This window comes from Centruroides vittatus, unplaced genomic scaffold, assembly GCF_030686945.1.
Source record: "Centruroides vittatus isolate TY-2023 unplaced genomic scaffold, ASM3068694v2 contig_1051, whole genome shotgun sequence".
In the NCBI taxonomy this organism is placed as follows: Eukaryota; Metazoa; Arthropoda; class Arachnida; order Scorpiones; family Buthidae; genus Centruroides; species Centruroides vittatus.
Window position 1 is genome coordinate 91,812 of NW_027120680.1, and position 26,948 is coordinate 118,759.

Consider the following 26,948-nt stretch of genomic DNA (forward strand, 5'->3'; position numbering starts at 1 on the left):
TAATTATGTCATCTCTTCTTCACACATGTACAGCAATCCCTTGTTGTTTCAACAGTTGGGGATTGGTTTGTCTGATGATGTCTGTTCAACATGGATGAAAATGTTAGCACCTCCAAACTTCTCTGCCGAATTTTAGGATTTTAGTGACTTTAGTTAGTTTTATTGGCTTGTCCATCTAGCCCATCAATTATTTATTCTTGGCTACAGAACTGGTATTTTCCCTTATTTTAAGTTATGCATTTTCCTGTGAATGTTTTAACACTAAAATTGTAAGGAAGTATGGTCTGAGAGCGTGATGGGTGAATAAAGTATAAATAAAGCAGGTGATTTTGTCTACTATTGACATATAAATTTGTAAGGGGTAAAACATTTAAGGGTTTTGAGTCTTTAAGCAAAATTATAAGTCGTAACAAAGTTATAAAGTGTTTTTTGAGTGTTGGTGTGACTGATAATAAGGTTCTTAACTGTAGAATCCCTTATAGTTTCAATGACACAAACTGGATATATGTAGCCTAATTAAGCACTACGAAAAAAAAAAAACAAAATCCAGCAGGAAATACAGAAATTTACAAAAGCTTTTATACACTTTTGTATTTCTTGCTGGATTTTTTATTTTTTTGTAGCGCTTAATTAATCCCTTATAATTTTGTTCATAAATTCAACTTGTTCATTTGTCCAAGCTTGGATAGCTAACTTTTGTCAAACAATGGTATTAGAGTGTAGTAATTGACACACAGACATATCAATTTAGTATCAGTTTGAATAATTAATATTGTGACTAGACTAGAGCCATCTGCCATGAAATCTCACTCTCTCTCCTCACTTCCTTGAAACTAATATGAGTCACCCCCTCTAGTTCAGACCCTGGGTTCACCGCCATACAGTACCATTTTATTGCAAACTTTATCAAATAAGTGTTTAAAAGTATACTTATAGTAGTTCAGGTTGGTAATTGTAAACTGTTATCTGTCAAAATAGTATGGATTTTATATGGTAAAATTTTGAGCAAGTTACTAAAAAATTCAGCAGCTATGGTTTTGTAAGTACTTGGCTGTTTTATTAATAGCAACAAACAAATCAGTTATAAATTCTGCAATTTCATCATGAAAGTAGCTTCTATGATATTGCTTGAATTTCTTTTTGATTTAATCTTACAGTTGGCAATCTGCTAATGTTATTTTTGTAAACAATGATGTAACTAATGTGAGTCATTTTAATACAAATATTTTAAAGGACAATGTTTCAGCACTAAATCCAGTCCACATTGATAAAAAAAGTTCCTCAAAGACCGAAGCATACATCTCACAGTATACCTTTACTTGTAAACTACTGCTGGAGTCAGAGATTTTATCTTTCCTACAGTCAACTACCCGCAATAATTTACATAATAGTAAAATTACAAAAATTGTGGTATCTAGAAATAGAAAAGATAATCATCTAGAGGTAACATACTATGATTACGAAATGCAAAACTTATACCAGTAGCTTCTTCTTCTACAGTTAAAATGGTTGATTTTGTATGTTTTAAAACCATTTCAGCATTTTTGGTAAATTAGTGTTTTTTCCTTCTAACAATGAGGTTTTGGATTATGTTTATAGTACAGCACTTGGAGAGATTTACTATGCTCTCCTTACTATTTTGTATTACTATACAAACTGTCTTTATTTTTTAGGCACATCCATAAAATACTTGTTCTCCTATTAACTTCTTTTTGAGGGTATCATTTTCACATATGTTATAATACTATCATATTCTGACATCGTACATCTTGCCGACCTAGCCGAACTCGCTAGACAGCCTAGTCGAGAACTATTGTAGTAAAGCTAGTAAGAAGCAGAAGAGTATGAAGAGGAAAATTTTATTATTTGCAGTTGATAATGAGTATGATGATGATGCATAAATTGTTGATTTTGAAGGTATCAAATGAAATCAATGCTTTATAAAATCAGATCCTTAAAGAACGTGTAAATGCTTGCATCACCAAGTTTTGTGATAAGATTACCAAATTTTCAGTTTATACAATTTACTTAAAACTATTTCATACAATATTAAAATATAAAACATATTATTTCAATACAGTAATTAGCTGATTCTAATTTTGAAAAATAAAGTTAATAAAATATTTATTATACTATATTGTATTTACCCGATTGCAAGCCGACCTTTTATTAATTTTTTCGTGGTTCGAAAACCATCCCTCGGCTTAAGTCGGAATTATTAATACCGTCGGTAAAGTAGGTTACACCCTTTATTGACATAATCGAAAGTTTGGAGTGTTCAATCTTGAATGTGCTTGATGGCACAAAAGATGGTGCTCTGTGCAAAGATAGCAAAAAAGAATCAAGTGACTATAAATCTGAATCATCCGATGACAGCAACTGAACAATTAATATGGTCTAAAATTATTCCTTATACTTGATTTTAAAATTTTCATGTTTTATTTATTTTTCTTTTTGATTTCGTGGGGTCGGTGTCGGCTTGTAATTGAATAAATATGGTATAATAATTTTTGAAACTAACTGTAATATTCATAATTTTAAATAACTTGGTTCTCTACAGGAATATTTTCTTATCCTAACCAAATTCATTGAACTAAAACAATTTTTATTATGGTATTTAAGTGTGCACTTGTTTTTCACTTTTGTTATTGCAAGAGAAACAATTTATTGAGTTTTGTTGAGTTATTTACTTCCTTTGTCAACGAGTAATTGATTGTTGATAGTGTCGTCTTCTAACAGATAATCTGCTTTTTGTGAAACATAGTTAAGTTAGAAGTAATTGTAATGGTGTAAAAAGTAGCCAAATATTCAGTAGTTTGGTTAGCAGTTAGAATCATTTAAACTAAAACGATCTGAATTGAGATAATTGAAATTTCTATTACTCATATACAGTAGCAGTTAGAACATATTCTCCTCTCTACCCTCCCTCACTATACCTGTATTGAAAGACTTATTTTTTATTAGATAATAGTCTTACATCTTAAAATTATAAGATTAAAACATTATAAATTTATATTGTTATATTTTATAATAAAGAAAAATATTAATTGAATTAAGGAATTACTTTCACTGATCTAATAATCTTTTCAGGGTTCTGCTGCTGTGTTCGATATGATTGACTATTACGAATCAGCATCGGAATTAAATATATCTTTTAATAGAAGTATCGATTACAGAGGTTGGCAAGCATGTGCAAAGATGTTGAAAAAGGTATTGTTTTTTCATTTAAATCTTTAAATGATTGTAAAATAAAGAATATAATATTTTAAATATATATAAGGTCAAAATTAAGTTTTACTAAAATTTGAGAGCCTTCAAAACTTACATTTAAAATAAAATTACACCAATATTATATAAATTTGACTGCTATTATCTTAGATACTTTTTGCTGTTATATTTAATAGCAGTTTTATTTCAGCAGTGATAATGTTTTGCTGAAATAACCCAAATATCATAGATAAATTTTGTGCTTTACCATTGCTTAAAACTTAAATACCAAATATTTATTTATTTTTAATGTTTTAGTATACTAGTTCATTTTATATAGAAGATTTACAAGTACACTAAGTTACATAAATTCATAAAGATTATATTAAATTAACAAAATCATCAAATTAATTGCAATAATATAATTCTGAGTCCTCTCAAAAGTATTTTATGTGAAAAAAATATTTGAATTCTTTAATTTTATACTTTTCTTCAAATTTTATTAATATTATTGTATATATTATGATAAAGTTCTTCTTTTTCTTCAATTACAGTACTATAAATAAAACATATAACCCATTTGATATTGTATTACTTTCTAATTTTAAATATTGTTTCATAAATTTCATGTTTTTAAAACATTTATTGACATTAAAGTAATTGTGTGTTCTAATACAAGAATATTCTAATTATAACATTGTTGATATATTAATCAAGAATTTTTTCTCTGCATCTTAATTCTAATACAAGTATGTAAAATAAAATTGAATAAATCACAATGTTTACATGAAATATAATATAATAAAAACATTGTTATACTGATAACTTCACCAACTGGCTTATTTCCAACATATTTCAAATGCAAATATCAAAACATAACCTTTTCCTCTTTCCAGAAAAATGTTTATTAATGGAACAAACAAAACTTTTCAGCCTGATTTATAGGCCTACCTCAGGTCTACCATCAATGCTAATATAAAAAAGTTCTATTTTTTTATATTAGAATTGACAGTAGACTTGAGGTAGAACAATAAATCAGGCCAAAAACTTTTGTTTGTTCCATTAATAAGCATTTTTCTAGAAAGAGAAAAAGGTTATTTTTTTATGTTTATAACCAGTTCTTGTTTTGTTTTACATTTTCTTATACTTCAAATGTATGTTTTTAAACGATATTTGAAATTTTATAGAATTAATGTGGAAAATTTTTTGTTTGCTTGCTTTTCAAAACTTCTTAAACTTATTGTTATTATCCATATTTCATAAAACTGATTACAATAAGAAGTTTTTTAGTATATAATCGGCTTGCTGTATGGTATCACAATATGAATTTGTCTCTGTAAACCATATAATCTGGTAGAAGTATCTCACAGCAACTTGCTGTGAGATACGTCTACCAGATTATATGGTTTGCAGATGATTTACAGAGATGGATTCACATTGTTATACAATAAGATCTATTTAGGAACTATTTGTATTATTATTTTATCTACAAATTACAACATATGAGTCTAATGCATACAAACTCTGAAGGCTGGATGGCCAAAAGTGATAAAGGCATAAGCCTGCCATCGTAGGAAAGTGGGTTCAAATTATGTCAGGACCTTCAAGAACTTTTTGTTGGCAGTCTGTTCCAGATGTCTTAGGTCTCAACTTTCTTCATCCAGCCCTATTGTGAGTCTACAGAACTCACAATGAGTGCAAGAAAAAGTCCTTTTAGTGTTCACTAGGTGGAAAGTTGAAAAATATACATAAAAGCTAATTTTTAATTTATAAATATATTAAACTGCAAATTTTTTCATTTTAAAATTTAACTTTATACAACTTGTAATTATTTAGTAATTTAATATATATAATAATTATTATTATTATTTGTTAGTAATAATATATAATAAATAATAATATAACTTCTTTAATTTCAGCTATTATTTAAGTTATATACAGTAAATGCCCAGGGCCGGAGTAACCAATAGACAAATTAGACAAATGTCTAGGCCCCATAATTCGGAAGGGTCCGGCTTCAGTGCAGAATCTTTCTGTTTTAAAACGAGTTAAAAATTATTTAAGAAATTCGATAGGACAGGAAAGGCTGTCTTTAACAATGCTTACTAAAGAAAGAGACACACTTGAACGGATAGATTGATCAATTTTCTGAAATGAAAATCCAAAAACGAAAAATTTAAATGGCTAAAATTATATACATTTTTTGTTGTACCAGAAACTGTTTTGTTGTACAATTATTATTGTATTAGTGTTTGTATTTTCTATTATTAATAAAAATTTTAAGTGACATTATTTAAGATTTGTTTAGAAGCAACTTATTTAAATGGGGCCCCAATTTAAATTTTGTCTAGGGCCCGCTAGAGGCTTAATCCGACGCTGTAAATGCCTATATTCATGAGTCACATTATGGTTTCTTTCCTAACAGTTACAATGGTATCTTCTTTATAATATCCTAAATGCATTATTAACTTTTCTGTTATTCTCAAATCTTCAAATTTTTTGATTAAAAAAGCTTAACATTATTTTAGCATTGCTGTTATGTTTTTATCATAAAGCTATTTTGCTTAAGTCTATTTTCTTGCTGTAACACTCATCTTATGATACTCTTACAATTTATTCTATTCATGATTTTAGTATGCTATGAATGTAAAATCTCTTCAATTTCTCTTCTCCATTTGATAATTATATTTTATATATACATTAAAGCAATACACCAACCAAAGCCAAATTATCGGGTCGTAACATATTTTATATAATTTTTACTCTAAATTTTCACTTTTCTGTTTTTACACTTTTTGACATAAAAATTGAAGCACTCTCTTAAACTATTCCTAAAACCTTCAATTTCAGTATGTAAATACTGTATGTTCCAAGTAGACAAAGTTGCAAATGATAACAGTTTCTAAATATAATACATCTCAAAGTCCCCTATATTAATAAACCAACAAACGCCTAAATAATCGGGCTATTATATGGCTATAATTAAATAATAAAAACAAATGAATTTGGTATAGAGGTAAGCGTTAGGTGCCATCTCTATACCAAATTCATTTGTTTTTATTATTTAATTATAGCCATATAATAGCCCGATTATTTAGGCATTTGTTGGTTTATTGATAACAGTTTCATCATCAATGAATGGTTAAATAATCAGTTGAAGTCATCAGGGAATCTTAACATCTTGAACAGCAATTGTAGCAGGCTTGGAAAAATTTCCATTGAGCAACAACTAAGCTTTGTTTGATTCCATACCAAGCAGCCACCTGTTTTGTAGTCAGAGATGGTTTTACTATATACTGATCTGTATGATATTTCCAAAATAGGAATCTGTTTGCCTTGAAATTATTATCAATTTTTCATCTCTTTATTCATATTAGATGCACACAATTTCATGATAGGATGCTTCAGTGTGCTTCAGTTTTTTGTCAAAGAGTGTATACTATATGCAAGCTTTCTGACAATAATGTTAATCAGAAAACACCAAAAACCTTTAAAATACAGCATTTAATTTTGGAAAGCAAATGTTTTTGATTAATTTAATGGTTTTTTGTTTTTTCTGATCATATTGTCTAGCTGAATATTCTTTTTGTTAGTATTATTAATACTCTTCAATTATATTGATCTTATTGTTAGAGGCTGTCCATAAATGACGTTCACACTGGAAGGGAAGGAAGGGGGTACAACCAGTCGGACAAGGAGGAGGGGAGAGTTGAGCTTTAGTGAATGTTTGTTTATTTTATTAAATTTTATACAGTTTATGCATTTTATTATATTTATTTCAGAATTTCTTGTGTGTTTCATTTTTACTTATGGTATACAGGTAACCCCAATATAACATGGCACTTCTATAGCACGGATTCACTCTAACACGGTTCGAGAATTGGGTAAAACCCTCGTACAACATGAAATGTAATAAAAACCATTAAAAGTGAACTTTATCTAATTTGAAATTAGGGAAATCCCCGTACAACAGTTTTAATAAATGTGATAAAGCTTTTAAGTGCAAAAGATACCTCATTTGACATTTTTCATTCGAGTGCATACGTACTATCAGATTTTCATGCATAATTTTCGTGAACTATTAGTACTTAAGTACAGTATGTAAATTTTCTTTTCCCACCTTCTGTTGATACGCGTGATCCTTCTCTAAACTTGTTTTGGTGTTGCCAGATGTTTTTCCCTTATTCCATACTTGCTTTATTCTGTCACCGGTTCTTAGGCATTGAACCACACCTCCGACCGTTGGGACAATCCACACCTTTACAAGTATACTTTAAGACTTTAATTGTGTCTCCTTTTTGGCTATGTAGATTAAAAATTTTCGGTTAATAGTGCTTAGTGATGACGACAAGAACATTATTTAATTTATATTAATATGTATCACTTCTTAAAAAATTTTCATAAAGATATTTATCTTAATTATGAAAATATAATAGCATGTTTTTTAATTTTTGGAACCTAACCCCCCCTTTTTGTACTAGTTCTTTATTTTGTATAACACGAATTCGCATAACACGGCAATTTTTTGGAACGTAACTCCCGTGTTATACGGGGGTTACCTGTATAACACCTTTATATTCATAAAGTGATAAAGGTTTTAAGGAGAGTCAAGTTTTGTTGGATGTCCAAAGAGGGGAGGGAGTTATGGAAACATGGACAAACTGGGACAAGAGGGAGGAGGAGGAATAAAAATTTCAGTAAAATATGGACATAATTTATTGACAGCCCTTAGTAACCTTTCGTTTATTACAAAAACCAAAACAAATGAAGATTCAGCAAAATACAATTCTAATGGAAATCTTACTTACTAGAAAATTAAAACAATTCAGATGAAATCAGATGACAATTTTTAATTTATTTTAACAAAAATATATAATTTTTTTTATATTCTCTTACTTAATATCACTAATATTATTAAATAATTTGTAGGTTTTTAAAATCTGTGAATATAAAATTGATGTTTTTCTTATCTTTTTCTTAATTCTGGTTTTTAGATAAATATATATCACCAGTTTCTAAATTTTCTGATCTTTCTACTAATTAAATACCAACTCCATAATTATCAATAAAACCATGTGTTTAATAATGGGATGTAGAAGTTGAATATTTATCATAATTATTTTCAATGTAATGAACATAAATTAAAATATTCTCCATTCATTTCAATTTATCTTTATTATATTTAATGGAATGTTGATCAGATGATGAAATGTTTTGGTCTTGAAGAATATTTTATCACTAAATATTCAACTTAAAAGTAACAGATTAATCTTAGAACTTATATATTATATATGTGCAGTGGCGGCCTTAGTGAGTGGCGAGCAAGGCAATTGCCCGAGGCCTCGCTCAACAACTCGAGTAGAAAAAAGTTGATATTTAAAACTTTTTATTTTATCCTTAGCTATTAGTTATAAGCTGCAAATATCATTTTTAAATCCCTGCATATATCTTTTAAGGCATTTATGTACCTTAGTTTAGCATCATTACTAATTTGTTGTCTTTATGACTGTTAACTTTTATAAATCTTCTAATATAATATTTTAACACTTTCAATTTATTTATTTATAACTTTTGCATTTCTTGTCAATCATCAGAAATATCTATTTTCAATTCACATACTTTGCACAAAGGACAAGAGCCTCACAAAGATCTGCCGCCCGGGGCCTCGCAAAGATCTGCCGCCCGGAGCCTCGCAATCATTAAGGCCGCCGCTGTATATGTGTTTCTAATTCAGATGAAACTGATTTTGTTATTAGTAATATTATTTCATCACATAAATTAATCTTTCACACGAAATAAAATTTTTGTAAATTTTTGTAATACTTGGTACCATGTCTAAGTGTCAATGCAATAAAAAAATATAGCTTTTTTTAAAGTAGTGGTGTGCCATCCATGGAAGCTGTTGAAGCATTGCTACCCTTGTATTTTCTAAAATATAAATACATATTGCGCAATTATTTTTATATTTTAATGTACTTTGAATTAATTAAAATTAATATGTTATTATAACCACATTATGTATCTTATTACAAATTTCTATACTACATGTGAAAAAAAATGATAAGGTTGTTATTGTATATTCGAATATAAATTCATATATGCATATTCTCAATGGAAGTGCCGTATTGTCGAATACGGAATAGCTTCCACGGCGAAAATATTTGAATGGTGTAAAGCGGCCAGATTATACACGTGCACTATGCAGAGCACCAACCTCGTGCGGTTTAGCTCGTGGATGCTATGCACCAAAATATCATATAATGCTTCCAATGATTCTATCCAGGGCCTGCACAGCTTCCCTATCGCCGCATGCCACTGCTTTAAAGAAATCAAACTGTTTTGTTTATATATTTATTTGAGAAATGTTTATGGGCCTACTCAAGGGCCCAGCTTAAGCTTTGAAACTTTAAAAAACATGATATGAATTGAATATAAGAATTGCATGGTGTTCTTGTAATCGTTACTAGAGCACAGGTGGACAGTTATTCACATGCATGCCAAATGTGAATAATTGTACTTGTAGGTGCAGTATACTGACCTACAAGTTTTTCTATTTAGTCGTTACATCATTAGTCAGATAACCAGATGTGGAATTATTTCTTTGTCATCATTTTATATATATTTTTTTGTATTTCATAAAGAAACTATCAGGTTTCTAAAGTATGTATATATGTGTATTTTTGATTATTTTTCAAATAATCAAAAATACACATATATACATGCTTTATTTGCAATACATGACAATATAGATTAAATTAAACAGCCAGAACAGCAGGCTTATCAGTAGTTCTTTGGAACTTTAATGTGAGCAAAATATTGATTCTAGAAATGTACAGGTGAACATATTGCAATCACAACATAGAGTTAAAGAGCATTTCCCAACCTTTTTTGACTTGTATACACCTTGGAAGCCCATTTCTGCTAAGTTTTATTTCATGTGTTAGTCAAACAGTGGTGCCTTGGTTAATTATATGTTGCTGCATAATTGCATGTAAAAAGTTTTATTAAATCAAATAGCATTGGAGGAAGGTCACAGATAAATATAATAAAAATAAAATTATATATTTATTTATCAACAAAACTAAGCATCAACTACTGTGACATCACAAAAGGCCTCAAAACAGAACCCAAATATTCTTATAGTAAATCTGCCATTATTAATTTTCATTTTTGCATACCCATAAACCACCAAGTGCGTACCTCCAGTTGGGAATCGCCATGTTAAACAATAATAAAATTCGATAGGCTACATAGAACTGGCTCCATATTTTACGGGACCCAATGCTAAATATAAAATATGAGACATTTTCAAGATGCCGAGGCTGAGTATTAGTCAAGTATTGAACTCTCTCTAAATCTCCTTAAGCATAAGAGCCCTATACAAATACATAAATCATACATTCATGATGCCAGTTCTAAGATTTCCATACTAGTTGGACACATTGACTTCAGGCATTCAGTAATAATTTACTTTTTGTGATTTTTGTTTTATCTTTTAGATATCATATATCATATATTTTTATTTTCAGTTTAAGTTCTCTGCTTTTTCATATAATAGAATCGGCCGACATGTTATAACTCTTTTTCTATAGACAGCAATCATAATAACTAAATAATTATAATTATAATATATCAGGAGTTTTTAAAAATATTATATAATTTGAGAAACTAGCTTATAATTTCAAATTTTCTTACGCTAAAGAACTTTTGATGGCACAATTAAAGTAAAATATAATGAATTGACATATATAAACTAATTATAAATTTCAGTATATTGACATCAATTTGGAGCATTAATAATAAAGATCTAATGGCAGAATATTACCATAAATTCTTTTAAAATGGTAAGATTTCAGCACGTTACTTAATAAAATCCTTTTTCTATAATTAAGTTTGCATGTTTTTAATTCTAGGTTTTTTTATTTGATAAAAATTCTCCATTTTCTAATTATACAATATATGAGATGCAGTTATCTTTCATTGTTCAAATATTACTCAGGTTTATTCGAGTAAATTTTAAATTTAATGTAGACAGGTGGCTCAGAAGGAAATTAACTGATTATTTTAAAAACAGTTAAAGTTTGGTTGGAGCAGCTGCATGTTATTGTCCATGATTCAATTGCTTCTAATAAAGTAACTGAATCATGAATAATATGTAATAGTAATAAATAGTGATTTAATTTAAGTTAAACAAGTACTTTTACATATTTATTGAATAGGCATCTTCAAATAATATATACATAAAAGAACAACACTAAAATATTGATTTTGAAGCTGGCTTTTTTTTAATTACATACTGCCTGAAGACATCTGATTGAAAAATATTTGTTTAATTTAAATAAAATTATTTTTTTTTATTATTTAAAATATTGATTACTTTGTATTACTATAATCAAGTAAGTCCAGTAAATTTATATTCTCTAGTCTATATTCTCTCTTATCATTTGCAATTTTGAAATACGAATTTAACTATTAATATTCAGTAAGTTTGAATGAAATCTATCCATAAATTGAAAATTAGTAAAATAAGAGGAATCAAAATCATTATTTAAATTCTTCTTGTTAATTTTATATAATTTATAATATATATTTTCTTTTGTTTAGACAACATGTCTTCATTACTTGGATGCGAAAGGTACAAAACAAAATGAGCAAACATTATTAATACTTGGAAGAGCATTAAGAACAGGAAATAATTTGGTAACTTTACACATGGAAAACTGTGGTCTTACAGGAAGACCACTTGTTATTCTAGGTAAAAATTTTATATATAATTTTTTTACTTACATTTAATTAGTATACATAAAAATATAGCTTATATATTGCTAAAGCTAGGATATCTAGACACTAAAGATCATATGTTATGATTTTTATAACTATGGTATTTCTACACATATAAGTGTATAATCTTATATAAATGGAACAAAATTGGCAGTATATTCTGTAAAGTATCTAAAAAACTTACTATTTAAAAAAAGCTTTTGTAGTATCAGAACGTTTATTTTTATTTTGTGTTTTTTAATAATAGTTACCACAGAGATGTCACTGAATATCAGTACATTTACAATTAATTTACATTGACACAGCAGTGCAGTACTCTCAAGACAAGCTGGCATATGGCAATGCTCTTAGATGTGAGATATGCTCTTATAAGTAAAGCAGGACATTTCAAAAAATGTGAAAACCAGCAAATTTTGTATGCAAAAGTGCTCTTATCTGTCGGAGATATGTATTTACATGACTTTTAGTACTTAGAAATCCTAGCTTTTTACATTATCCATACAGAATTATATTATGGAATTTTTGTCAAAGGGTATAAAAATAAATATAATCAATGGAAATTTAATACACTGTACTATGTACAGTATTATACACTATAAAAATTTTTCGGTTACGACTTCATTTTAAGCATTAGTAGTTTTATATTTTTCTTTAAATTATAAGATAAATGAAAGAATTATCTCTGAAATATTTATAATAATAATAATGTGTATGTTACTCATATTTTATTCCATTACTTATATTTTTCAACTAATAGGAAATGAATGGCTTAAATCACAAAGGATGTACTGTAAACGTAATTTTGTTTTCCAGCTTTCTTGATGTCTGTAACTGTAAAATAGCATATTTTCTATTTTTATTAAAATATTCAAACTTTTATAAAAGCTTGAATGATTGTAAAACACAGACATTTTGAAGCCTATGCTCATTCTTAGGCATATTCTTTCAAATAATATATCCATAGCAACAATTGCTTGAAGATAAGCTTGGGCATGAAAGTGGTCTTTTTAGTTGTAATTTTACTTTGTGCTCGATTAAAGTATCTAATGCCGAATTTATTTCATTAAGGAAAGTTTGTAGTGTATTTGTTTTTTACAAAGCATACGAGCATTTCATAATTATTAATCAAACGTAATAAATCTTTGTTATGTGTAAAATAACAAATCTTGTAAATTTATATGAATTCTGTTAATTTGGCAAACTATGATCAGTAAGATGTTTTAAAAGCATGGCCTCACAGTAGAAGTTCTCTGTATCATTTGCTATCAAATCTAGATAAAGAGGTACATACATAAATATCTTACGTGTAATTTGTACAGTAAACCTTGAACAAAATGACAACCTGCCTAAGTGGAAGAAATTCTTTAGAACGGAATGATTTTTTTTATGTTAAATTTTACTACAAGCCAGAAACTTGTTCAATGCAGAAACAGAAAATAACAATTTGGTACAAAGAACATAACTTAATCTGATAAAGCAGAAAATTAAGATTTCAGTTGTTGACAAATAAAATCACCTCCAGGTATAATAATGCAGGCTATGACAAACTGTAATACAAGAATAATTTCAAACCATGTCGGAGAAATGAAAGTCACACGAGAAAGGGGGCATACATATCAGGTCTTTGTTAATGTTAGTTTTTGTTGGATTAACCAGGAAAAAAATTAAATACTGTTATGAATTGGGAACTTTTAAGAATCAAATTGACTTTCTGTAAAACAAATTCCTGAAAACAAACAACAAATGTAATTCATAAAAACAATAAGAATAAAGTAACAGTATAGTGCTGCAAATTTGCCTTTCACAGAATAGTAAATAACTTGTTCTGAGTATTTTAAAGCCAATTGATTAACATATTGATTATTACAGAATTAATGACAATGGCAGATTCAGAAGTATCTAGAGAAAGGATAACTCAAAAATTAAACATACAGTAGAACCTCGATTATCCGGATTGCTCAAAATAAACAAAAATTGTACGAATTTGCCGATTTGCACTTGGCAAATTGCGACACTGTTTATGTATGTACTGTATGTGATGGAATGCACGTAACAAAATTTTGAAAAGACCATTAGTAAATTCCAGTAACAGTAGAAAGTGGTATAGGAGACATTGCGGAAGCAATAGCACAAATTTCAATATGGGCCGAATGTGACAAAGAAGATGTAACCGAGTGGTTAAATTGCGATGCAAACGATCCTGGATTCCAAATTTTGAATGACGAGGAAATAATTAAAGAAATATCTGCCTCAGATGAACAAGATCGAGAAGACGAAGAGATTTGCGAAGTAAGAGATATTGGTCCTACACATTCTGAAGCTTTTCAGTGCTTAGATGTCGCCATGAAGTGGTTTGAGAGCTAAGAAGAGTGTAACTCAGAACAACTTATATGTGTTAAAAGTATTCGCAATTTAGCAGCTTCAAAAAGAACAGCTAGCTTTACTAGTAAACAAAAATCGTTAATTGAATTTCTTAATAAAAAATAATTTAATATTGAAGCTATATATAAATCTAGATAAATAAAAATTATTCATGCTATATGCACTGTCAATTATTATTATTTTCGATTATCCAGATTTTTCCTTATCCGGACTACTTTCATCCCCAATTAGTCCGGATAATAGAGGTTCTACTGTATTTGAATAATTAACAACTACCTTTTATTAAAATGTGCATAACAGTTGTATTCTGGATGATTCCAATAAACTAAATTTGCCATCATAAATGTTCTTGAAAACAATTTTGTTTTATAGTTCAAACAAATAAATTTTAATTTTTTTGTGTTAATGGGAAGAGCTTAAGTCCTTATAGTCCTCTCTTTGTATCCACCACTTTGATTAGAGTATTAAAATTCCTTTAGAAGTCAGATGCAGAATAACTTGGTCTGTGTATTACTGTAATGCAATTAGAATTTTTAACGGCAAACCAAGACACTACTTCTTGGTACTCGGATTGGGCTTGTTCACTGTACTCATAATAATGGAATCTGACAAGTATTTGTATACCTTGCACAAATTCATGGAAACAATGAAAACTTTTGCAATCAAATCTAATAATAAAATTTTTTTTATGTATGTAAAAATGATTTTACTATAAAAAATGAACATACTGTGAGACATTTATCTAGTGCAGTTTAAAGGTAAACTAAGAAAAAATAGAGAAATCTGTTCAAAATGGAAACCTGCCAAAGTGTAAAAACAATTCAGTACTGTGCAATTCCAGTTTAAACAGATTTCACTATATTTTTCTAACTGTATTCAAACATTATCCTTTTAATTAATACATAGGACAATTCAATATATAATAATCTCTACAAAATCAATCTTATATTTAAAAAAACTTATCTTTCAGTAATGATAACTTATTTTATATCACAGAAAAAAAAACTTTTAATTATCTTGCAAAAGTGAAATAAATTTAACAGATAAAGGAGAGAAGTAGCAAATGAAATTTATCAGTTTAAAATAGAATTTTTATCTCTTTTCAATTCCATGTAATCTAATTAAATATAACATTTAGTTTCATATTTGAGTCAAATTTTATTGACTAATGGCATTGAATGTTTTAATAGTCCGTTATTAAAAGATAAGTATTTTAAATTAGTGCATTGAATGCTAATAAAGTACATTAATGAATTATTTAGTCAATTATTTTATTCAGAAATTAAATGATGAGTAATGGAATGACCTTCAAACTAAAGACGTTAGAAACTTTAAATGACTTTAATATTTTGAAAGCAAATATATAAAATGCATAAGTTATTTAAGTAGAAAAATAAAAATAATAGTGCAATTGCGTTATTGAAGTTAAGATGTATTCACTTTTCAGTTTGATAACGTTAATAAAACAATTTAAACTATCAATTTTTGAAACTTTCTTTTTCCTTAATTGGAACAAAAATTTAGTCTATGATAACATTTTTTAAATAAGCAAATACGTAATTTAATATTTAAACTTTTAAGACGTGAATTTCTAAATTTAAAAAATGCTTTTAAGCTAATAACTTAAAAATCTACTTTATTGGTGCTCGGTAACTGACATTAAGTAACAATTTGTCAAGTATTCTTGGGAAACTAAGTCTATCATCAAGAGATGCAAAAGTGAACTAGCTTGATAGCCAAGTCAACTACAGCCGTTTATATTTTGACACCAGTCTATTTAAACTAGTCTACATTCTATCTGTAATGAGGGATAAATTTAATCATATAATTTTCAATAACTCTATGAAGAAGCATTAAACTTTCAGGTATATAATGAAGTAATTCATTTTAAAAAATTCTAAATTTTTGAACATTTACTACTAAACAATTAAATGTTATGTATCATACATTATACATAAAGATAAGCATCTTTGTCTTCTTATTTTATCTCTCTATTTTTATCAATGTCTAATTAATGCTATGATCTTTTCTTGTTACTAATTTTTTTATACTTATCCTGTTTTCAAATATACTGTTGATGCTACTTACGTCGGGTGACTAAATAGTTTTTTCCCCAAACATTTATTCTACATTTTAGTCTCAACCATGTTCAGTGTCTAGAAAGAATGACTCAATTTTTTGGTGGTGTATATGTAAAGTTTACAACAAATTTACTGATTTACAATTTAGTATAAATTAAATCAGTAATTGCTAATAATTTTGTTTTATTTACAAAGAAAAACATTTTTTATGTTTTGGCATAAAATATTTTTTACATTTACTGCCATCTTGTTACCCTACATTTCCATTATGTCATCAAATATGTTTATTTTATATTAAACTGTTACCTTAAATAATCACTAATAATAAGAATATAGATGATCCTGTGGTCTGAAGACCACGTGTTCTGTTGCCTAACCGGCTCGTAACCAACCCCTTGGGTGGTTCACGGTGTAATGAAGGGAGAGGCCCTCATAGCGTAAAAGCTTCCCGTTGTAAAAGTTAATGGGAGAAGGGGAGATATGTGGTCCAAAGATCACGTGTTCTATTGCGTGATCCTTGGGTGGGCCGCAGGGTAAAGAAAGGATGGGCCGCGTTTTCGGAAGAAAAACAGAGAGGGGGAGGGAGATCGCGCATGCTCAACGGAAGAAGAACTTTTTCGGAAGAAAGAATAGAGAGTAGACGTGTAGACGATAGAGTCGCGAGATTGTTTTTTTTTGTGTGTGTTGTTTCTCTTGTTTTAGTGTCTGTTATAGCGAAGGGACAGAGTAGTGATTGGAAGGACTAAAATAAACTTTAAGTTCCTTGCATTGGAGTCATAGAGTGTGTGATTTATTTCATTGAAGTTTCTTTTTGTTTTGTTCCTGCACGGGGAATACTCTAAAGATCGAGTACTTCCCCACAATCCCTTTATCATAAAATAATCAATTATATTCTTATCATCTCTAAAGTCACTGGCATGTTGGCCATTAATTGCAGAGGATAAGAAAATACGTGCTGTTGCAGTTTTTTGGGCTATATACAATAATTTTTATTGTATGTTGTATGGGGGGTTGGCAACCGGTTAGGAGAGGGAAAGGGTATTTAAGGTGATGCGGATTGGCAACACGAGTCTTTTTCTTGGCTGGCTGGTGAGACATTGCCCGAGTCAACGAAAAGTGCATTTTTTTTTCTTCTTTGTGTGTTACGGTGTTCGAAGTGATTGCGTAGAAGCAACCTACACAAACTTTATTATTGGACTTGGAGGGAAAACAATCTGTTTGCATCGGCTGGAATACTCTCTGGACAAGTGGGACTTTAAATTAAATTTAAGCAATTACCAGTAGTGGACATTTGTAGAGAGGTAGTTTCGAGAGAGACTCAAGTGTGGGTTAAAACAACGGACTTTTACTCGACTCATTGTACGGATGAACCCGTCTGATTCCTAGGCGTCTACACGTGTGATCCAATGAACAACTCTGTAATTTTTGTATATAATTATTCTAATTGTACATAAACTTATTGTTAAGATATTCATCTTTGTCTTCTCACGTGGTAATTCATTCACCATCACAACAGTCTTAATATTGATTATTGTGATTTCCACAAATGTGTAACTAAATTTCATTTGTAGTCTTTTAGAAAGATCTTTTTCCTATGTTATTTCTTATTTTTCACCCTATTATCTATCCACTTTTTCCTTCTTTTCTCCTATTTTTATAGGTTTAATAAGATAGAATAGGACTAAATTGAACTAAACTGGACCAATTTTAATGAGAAATAAACAGACTTAGTTTTCTAGCAAAAAAATTTAATCTTTACAATAAACTTTAAATTATTTGCTGGATTATTTGTTTATTTGTTGTCGTCATACCTGTTTTAAAGGTTAACTTGAATAGTACCCAAAAATATGTACAAAAGCAAAATCACTTTATTATAACCTTCATATCTCTCATTGCATCACTTATTTGCAAAAATATAAGATCACTTTATTATTGATTAAAAGAAATTATTTTTTGTTTAAAATTAAAATTTGTGTAGTTTATCTTAAATTTAACATGATTGTAATATAAATTAATGTTATGATTAGCAATTAATTGTCATTAAAAAAAAGCTTAAAATAATAATTTAATAATTAGAAATTCTGAAGTTTTCATACCTATTTCTGTACATCTATTGCTAATTTGAAGTTAGTACATTTTAGAAAATTTTAATTAAAATGAACTATTATTATAAGAATATTTATCAGTTTATTATTATAAATTTTTCCTTTTATAATGAAAAGGTTAATAAAGTAATTTTATGGCCTTGAAATTATATGAAAATACTTTTATTGATTCTTGATTAAATTGATTTTTCTAGTGGCAGCTATCAAATTGAATAATACTCTACAAGAACTTTACATAGGTGAAAATAAAATTATAGCTGCAGATGGTATACAATTAGGAAACTTGCTCCAGGCTAACAGTACTTTAGAACTTCTTGACTTAAGAAACAACAATTTACAGGTAGTATTTTTATAAAAAGTTTAATATATAATTCATAATCGACGTGCTTAAAAATAAAACATAACATCTTTACAAACTGTAATACTGTTTTATTATTTAAATATCTCTCTTGCCTTTATTAATAATAATAATTAAATCTTTTATAATTTTGTTTATGAATTAGTTAAAAGATGATCTATATTACATTATCTTATATAACTGACTGTTACGTAACTGATATTTTCATCTAATATCAATTGGCAATAATAATTTTGAGAACAGCATATCCACATATTGGTATGGGCAGTGGGAATGAATTTGTGCATATTATTTTTGTATGTAAGTTTAATAAAACTTGCACACATATAAAGAATATTTGATTTATTTATCTTTAATAATTATTAGAAAATCACGTGAATAAATAATCATTAAGTATTTATTGGAAATTTTATACACGTATGATTTTGATAACACCCAATAATTCTCTTCATATTTGTCAAATTTTTCAATGTAGCTCTTATTTATAATTAATTAATAATGTTTCTTAGGCATTTACTATCAAAAACTTTTAATTAAATAGAACATATGAAGCAACTTCCTTTTTTGTTAAATAATTACCATACATTTCCGCAGATAAGACAAGGTATAAATTTTTGTCAAAGTTTTATAGTTTTAGCATATATCTGTCCTATAAGACGACCCCCAAACTATCAATGGCCCATGAATTTAGTTTAGATCGGCGATCGTCGTCTGGATAACAATACTGTATAGTGTATACGGAATTATGCCCTATTTGTAATTTTTCGAATGAACAAATTTTATTTTCTGCCTCGCAAATTTCCAGCACCCTGCGACCCCTTCTAGCATCATTTTCGACCAACCATCCCACGTTGACTTTGAGATCTTCACAGATGGCTAGAAGACAGACGCAAAGGTCGGTTGCAGCTACGTTGTATTTCAGCATTGTCAGGAAACCACATCGGGCCAGTTTAGGCTGGGTAATCATTGCAATGTCTTCCAGGCTGAACTCTATGCCATCAAAATGGCCATCGTCTGGACTAACAACCTAAACAATAAAAATATTGCCATCATTACTGACAGTGCATCATCCATTGCTCTTTTAGGTAAACAATCTTCCCATCCAATCTCTACTGATATCCAAAACTTGGTCTTCAACTCCAACAACTGCATATTTATGTACTGGACACGTGCCCACCAGGGCACTCATGGAAATGAGAGGGCTGATGCCCTGGCCAAGGCTGCTTCTGTTGACATTAATCTCCCCATCTCTTACAACAAATTCAACATCAAGACTCTCAAAACCATCCTCTGGCAGGATCTGCTTCTTACTTGGCAGCATGATTGGGACAACCGCAACCATCCTGTCACCCACAAATTCATTCCCTGCATCAGTAACTTTATGTCCTTCAATTGGTACAAACCAAGTCATTACATCACACAGTTTCTCACCGGCCATGGCCGTTTTCAGTCCTATCTCGCCAGATTTGCTGGTGCGAACAACTCTACCTGCTCTTTTTGTGGTGTCAGTGACAGTAGTGTACATTACATCTATGACTGCCCCCTTGCTCAAACTAGAACGCCATTTTCTAAGGACGACAATCGACTCCCATGGGCACAACTGGACCAACCATGACTCCTGCCTACGCGACAAAGACTCTTATGAAGCCTTCCTTAACCTCATCTCTATGTATTTCTCCCGCACCACTGTGAGTGGCTACTAGTTCTGTAGTGTAACCTACATGTATACTTTGTTTAGTCTGTCCTATTCATGTCCCTTCTTCCTGTAACCACGGGCTAGTCTAGTACATATTGTATATTTTCATTGTTCTTTTGTATTTTATGTCTTTTATGTTTATGTTCTGCTTATTAGTTTTAGTCTTAGTTTAATTCCGCATTTTTTCTCTTTGTTTTTTTTTGTTTTTTTTTTTAACTCTTTTATTGTTACTTTTATTCATGGTACACCATCTGTTCAAACCCTGTATACCTGTACTGTGCCAACACTTGGTTATGCGAAAGCGGCACCAAGTATATACTGTTTGTAGTATGTTTTATTTAATAAAAAATCTGAATCTGAATCTGCCTTGCTATTGTTGCAAATGTTCGCACCAATTCAGGCATTTGGGTAATGACCTCGACTAGTCACAAAAATGTTGTATGGGCTATTCTATTTTGTGGACGTGCCCTACTCTCTACTAGTAAATAATTACAGTTTGTCCATTTTTTTATAATGGTTTTAATTTATATAAATTTCAATCTAATCTTTTTGTATCTCTCCTATAAGATGACCCTGGATTTTGGGGGCCTTTTTTTATGATTCGACTATTGTCTTATTTGCGGAAATATATGGTAAATAGTCACGTGTTATAACAACATATTAATATTATTGTTTCATCTCCAAATGAATCAGATATTTTATCAATTTTATAAAATTAATTATATATTAGAAATTATTATATCCACACAGTTAATTTTCTTTATCAAGTTTTAGTTTATATGTAATTTTATTTTGAATTATTAACATTTTATATATATAGAAATGTGCCTTACATCTTTTCCTGCCCTCCCTTCACCACATGGTGAGTCCGACTCGGTGGACAGGAGTTATGCAAAATCTGGGTATGTAATCGAGGGTAGGAGATTTATTGGAGGGTGTGTCTCGGGGAGCAGTTAGAACGGAAATAGAGAAAGGATGAAGAAGGAGAAGCGAAGTAGTGGTGGTGTGTGAAAGTGTGTGGAATTAGTCGAGAAGTGAGAAAGTAAAAACTGTGCAACCAGGTCAGCAGGAAGATTTTGTTCTCAAACTATTTCCTGTCTGACAAGAAGTAAAAAAAGAAGAGATACACTTTAAACTCATTGTCGGTACATTTTATGTCTGCATGTTACGGGAATTCTGTAACATATTATTTGTTGGGAGACTTGTGTTAACGCTATTCGGTAGATTGGATTGTTGGGTTCCGTACGTTCCCGTGTGTTTCCCTGGACGTATTGTATGTTCCGAGGAAAATTAAAGGGTTATCTTGTTAATTTGGATAATTGTCTTTATCTAGTCCCTATTGAGATAAATGGATTCCCCTTTCTAAGCGTCTGCTCTATCAAGCACTCTTGTTATCAATTTGTCCCATCGAAGTAATCACTAAAGTTCTCTGTGTGTACTTTCTATATTCTCACAGAATGTTAATAATTCAAAATAGATCTCCTTTTTTTTATATATTAATAAATTATGGTCACTTTAATGCTCAGAAACAAAAACATTTGGCTTAGAAGTAGATGGTTAATCTGCCATCTCTTAATAAATTTAATAATTAGAAATAAATTTAATTTCTAATTTAAATTTTAGAATATTCTGGAAAAAATGCAACTGCACGGCAAGCATGAGTTGTAGGTTTGAGTCCTGCTCTGAGCAAATTTTTTTTTTCAAAATATTCTAAAATTTAAATTAAACATTAAATTTAAAAAAAGGTTCTATTTTTTAACACATCCCGGTGTTTTGTTGTTGTTGATTAAATTTATTTCTAACGGTTAAATTTATTAAGAGATGGCTGATTAACCATCTACTTCTAAGCCAAATTTTTTTGTTTTTGAGCATTAAAGTAGCCATAATTTAATCTAATAAAGATCCATCAGATCACTTTGAAAAAATTTTAATTGCTTATTTTTAGTGGTAGAATTAAATAACAGCATTATTTGTCGACTTATATAATTAATTCTCACACTAGAAATTATTATATTAGAAGCTTCATATTTACAGAGATTATGTTCTTTAAAACTGTTGCAAGTATAGAAAATCACAGTTATTGAAAGGAAAATACATTGAAAAAATATGTAAACAGAAAATAAAAATGCATTCAAATAAAGAAATTTTACTACCACATTTCTAATCTGTCTCTATTTTCTTAATGTATTTTATGGTAGCTCATTTATGACAAAAAACATACTGCTGAATTTCCTGCTTGAAAACCAGCATGCATTTTAATTTTGTTTTCAAGAGGCATCACATTCTTTCACTGTTTTGATGACTTTTCACTAGAGTTTTTTATTTAAATGACATTGTTATGTATTTGTTATGTATGTAAACCTCCATGGGATCACCCACACCGAATTGCCCCTCGACCTAGTTAGGTGACCCCGCACCTCTGACCTTTGTCTTTGGGCAGTCATGCGTTAGCTGTTGTAACGCTTAGACCTGGAGGCACAAACGTTACGTTGTATTACTACGCCGTTGCGTTCTATTCTAATAAAGTTATTTATATATGTTAACAGTAATCATTTATTTTACAGACACAACAGACATTATCCATTTGTAAGGATAAAAGAAAAATTACTAAAATCATCTCATAACATACAACGTTAACATTCATATTACATGGTAAATGTAACTTCAGGTTGCATTTACTGTCAGGTTATGTAGTAAAATAATGTAACTAACTATGAGATTATGAGACTATGAATTTACTAACATACTAATGATCAACAACATGAACTGCAGTAGAATGAATTTAAGATAAAAACATTAAAAATAATTTCTCTCTTTATCTACTGTTTTATTATATTTGTTAATCTTTTTGCAAATAAGTAAATATGGAGTTTCTACTATACAGGTAGTCTTCAGTTAACATGGTAATATGTTCTTTGAAATTAATGCATTAAAAGAAACTCTGTACAGCACTTAATGACTTTCTTCACAACTATGTTACAATGAAAAGTGACATGTGATATAAAAATTGTTCATAATTAATGAACTTTGTTAAAATGTATTAACTGAGTAATACCTGTATATACTCATATGTATGTAGTTTTATGTGTAGTTATTTCATAAAGTATTGTTACTATGTATATATATTCAAATATTTTATTTTTAAACTTACATAAAAATTTTTTCTTTAGGATTTGGGAATTTGTCATTTGGCAGATGGATTATGTCAACAAATAACAAACAATGGAGATGGATTAAAAACTTTAGTACTTTGGAATAATCACATAACTCAAATTGGAATGCAGCATATCAATCGTATATTGGTAATGTTTCTTTTGTTCAAAATTAAAGTCATATTTAAAGATATTAAATAATTACTTCTGTAGTCACAGAACCCTATTCAGCATCCAGTAAAACGTGAAAGATGAAACAAATCAAAACGTTTTTGGAGCTGGAATCAGATGGATTTTGAAAACATTTGTGATTTGTTTTATCTTCCACGTTTTACTTGATGCCGAAGAGGTTTGGTGATTTGATGTTAATACATTTTTGTTTTTGTTAAATAATTACTCAAAACTAAATACTGTAAATAATTCAGAAATTAATTAAACAATATAGAAGACATTTATATCCACTTAATGCCTCCTAGTAATATTAAAAAATAAGTATAAAAATAGAAATATTTAAGCTTTAAGCTATGAAAGTAATCTGTTATCTTATAGAAAGCAGATCGCTTTCAAGGCTTAAAGCTTAAATATTAATGTAATAAGTATTATATAAAAATTTAATTATCTATACAATAAAAAAATTACAAAAATTAATAATTCCTTATAGTCTAAAGCCTAGAAAATGTGATTTTGATATGTGACTGAGATTTACAAAAATTTTCAAATTGGCTTTCTTATATTGAAAAATGGAAGGTCTTGTACTGTACAGTACATTCATCATATTTGAGTCCAAATTTTATATGCAGAAATTTTTTTAGAAAAAAGCTAACTTCTTACAATTGAATCAGAAATTTAAATCTTTCATTGAAATCTTTGTATGCATTTGGAAATGTTGAAGCAAAAGAAAATATTAATATTAGAGAGTGGACAATTTCTAAAAAAAACTACCATACAAACAAACTTGGTATGTTTTGAGCTGGTCATAAATCCATATTTGTGAAGACAATACATTAAAGATGTTATGTTATTTCAAAAAGGCAGAGGTTTTCTATCTCCGACCGATGGGCAGACAACTGCTGCCTTTGGAAGCAGTTGTCTGCTTCATTCTCAGTCCAAAAAGAGAGGTTGGCAACTATGATATATAGTGTTCACTGATTGTATATATTTATATACTCAGTCCATTTCAAAAGTTAGATGATGACAAAACAAGAATCTCACATGTTATAGGTATATTAATGCAGATATTAATTATTCTGTTTTTAACAAAAATTAGGTTTCTTAATCTGTATACATAATGAAAAAGAATAAATTATTCAATTTGTATTAAAATTAATCCAAATATTTATTCAATTATTTTAGCTAACAACAAGAAGCTTGACCACACTTAATGTAGGACAAAATAACATTGGTAATGAAGGAATACATCAAATAAAACAAGGATTAATTCATAGTCAGACATTAAAACATCTTGGAATTCAATGCTGTAAAATAACTTGTGAAGGTAAATCCTTATATTTTCTTAATGTTTATGAAAACTTTTTCTCTTAAGTTGTAATTATATCCGAAACAATAAACGTCAAAATGCAGTCGTTATTTAGCTTTATTTAAAGCTTCCGTTTAAATTCTTGTATGCATTTGATGCATTTTGATATTTAGCATTACTTAACATTTAATGTTAAATAACGCTAAATAATACAAGGAAATCATAGTAAATGTCAAATAAATGTGATAGTAAAAAATCAATAGTATATGTGAAAATCATTATTATTTAACATTTGATGTTAAGCAATAATGATTTTCACATTTACTCTTTTAGATTATTGTTACTGTTGATCCTAAATTTTAGTGATCAAATATAACATATTTCAGAAACAATGAACTGGATCCACTTGTATCCAAGGTAGCTTTCATAATGAATATATGATCAAATATCAGTTTGGCATCATTATTTGTTTCCCTCTGAAGTTGGTACTAAATTGAGTGTAATACTAAACCAAAGGATTCATTGTTTATAAGAGTTATAATAAACTACACAAATAATGTTTTTACTCTGCAGCCATTTTTATTGCTAATTCAATAAAATAATTGTGTAGTTTATTATTTGTTATGCAAAGCAGTCTGTGAAGAGTTTAAAGAGTATAAGAGTTATGTATACTTAACATTTATTGTTTCAAGGTTCTTTGTTTAAAGGGACATCTATATTGGGGATGGTGATATTTACAAATTTATTTTAAATGGTGTACTTCAATGAGGACATTTTTGACTTATGGTATTAGGTCAAAAACATTACGATTTATTAAATATACTGCTGGAGTTACAAGATGCACTGTTTCTTTTGTTTGTTTCTTCAGTTAGATCCTACTTACTTATTTACAATATTGTGTGCGATGAAAATCATACAAAATTGCTCTGTGGTGTACATACAAGTGTTAACGTACTGTCCGCGAACGTAAGTACAGAAGGACCCAACAACAATTATACAAATAACAAATGTCCCTTTATTACACTTTGTACAAAGAGGTTCAATCAGGTATCCCAACTATTTACATAAAGGTTTTAGACCCAGCGTAGTTTTCACAAAGGCTTCCTTTTTGCCGAACAAAGTACGGGGTGGCCGTTACCCAATCGCGTGACAATGAAATTTCGTATATCGCGGAACTAACCTAACTTAATTCTAACTTAAAGCTAACTTAATACTAAAGGAAATAATAAGGGAGATAGGAAAGTGAGAATAAATAAGAATCGAAATGTTGCTTCACCCGGGACTTTCTATTTCAGGCTGATACGCACTTGGGAGGGCCTCGGTTCTTTTATCCTGACTTCCGTTTTTCCAAAGTTCACTTCGCTATATCGTTATTCGAAATTCTTTCCTTACGATAAGTTCTCTGACTTGATTCCTACTTGGACAGCCTCGGACTTCTCTCTCGATCAGCTCCTTCTCGAGCTCTTCCTTACACGTCCGATCTCCTCCGTGTCTCGTCCAAAAGTGCCTCTTCTTGGGCGCTATCTCCCCGGCCGCACATTCTACTCTTCTTTGTTCCGATTCTTAGAACCCTTAATCCCACCCCAAGGCAATAACGGTCTTTGAAAGATTAGGAAAAGAGAAGACAAAGAACAAAGGAAATACTAAGACTAACTAAAATTACTAAAATACAAGTATAATATTATGGCCGACGGCCACAGCTCACAGAT

The 26,948-nt window shown here is 29.3% G+C and overlaps 2 protein-coding genes across 2 annotated transcripts in view; one reads left to right on the forward strand and one right to left on the reverse strand.

Moving 5' to 3' along the window:
• The window catches only part of LOC136971389 (protein phosphatase 1 regulatory subunit 37-like), a 116,119-nt gene that overhangs the window by 76,864 nt on the left and 12,307 nt on the right, over nucleotides 1–26,948 (forward strand). The window contains exons 5-9 of the mRNA XM_067265836.1: nucleotides 3,091–3,210; nucleotides 11,812–11,962; nucleotides 18,751–18,896; nucleotides 23,781–23,912; nucleotides 25,116–25,257. Coding sequence (XP_067121937.1) covers nucleotides 3,091–3,210; nucleotides 11,812–11,962; nucleotides 18,751–18,896; nucleotides 23,781–23,912; nucleotides 25,116–25,257 — 691 coding nt within the window. The remainder of the gene's footprint in view (nucleotides 1–3,090; nucleotides 3,211–11,811; nucleotides 11,963–18,750; nucleotides 18,897–23,780; nucleotides 23,913–25,115; nucleotides 25,258–26,948) is intronic.
• The window catches only part of LOC136971397 (putative methyltransferase DDB_G0268948), a 298,490-nt gene that overhangs the window by 68,831 nt on the left and 202,711 nt on the right, over nucleotides 1–26,948 (reverse strand). The gene's annotated exons all lie outside the window — the stretch shown is intronic.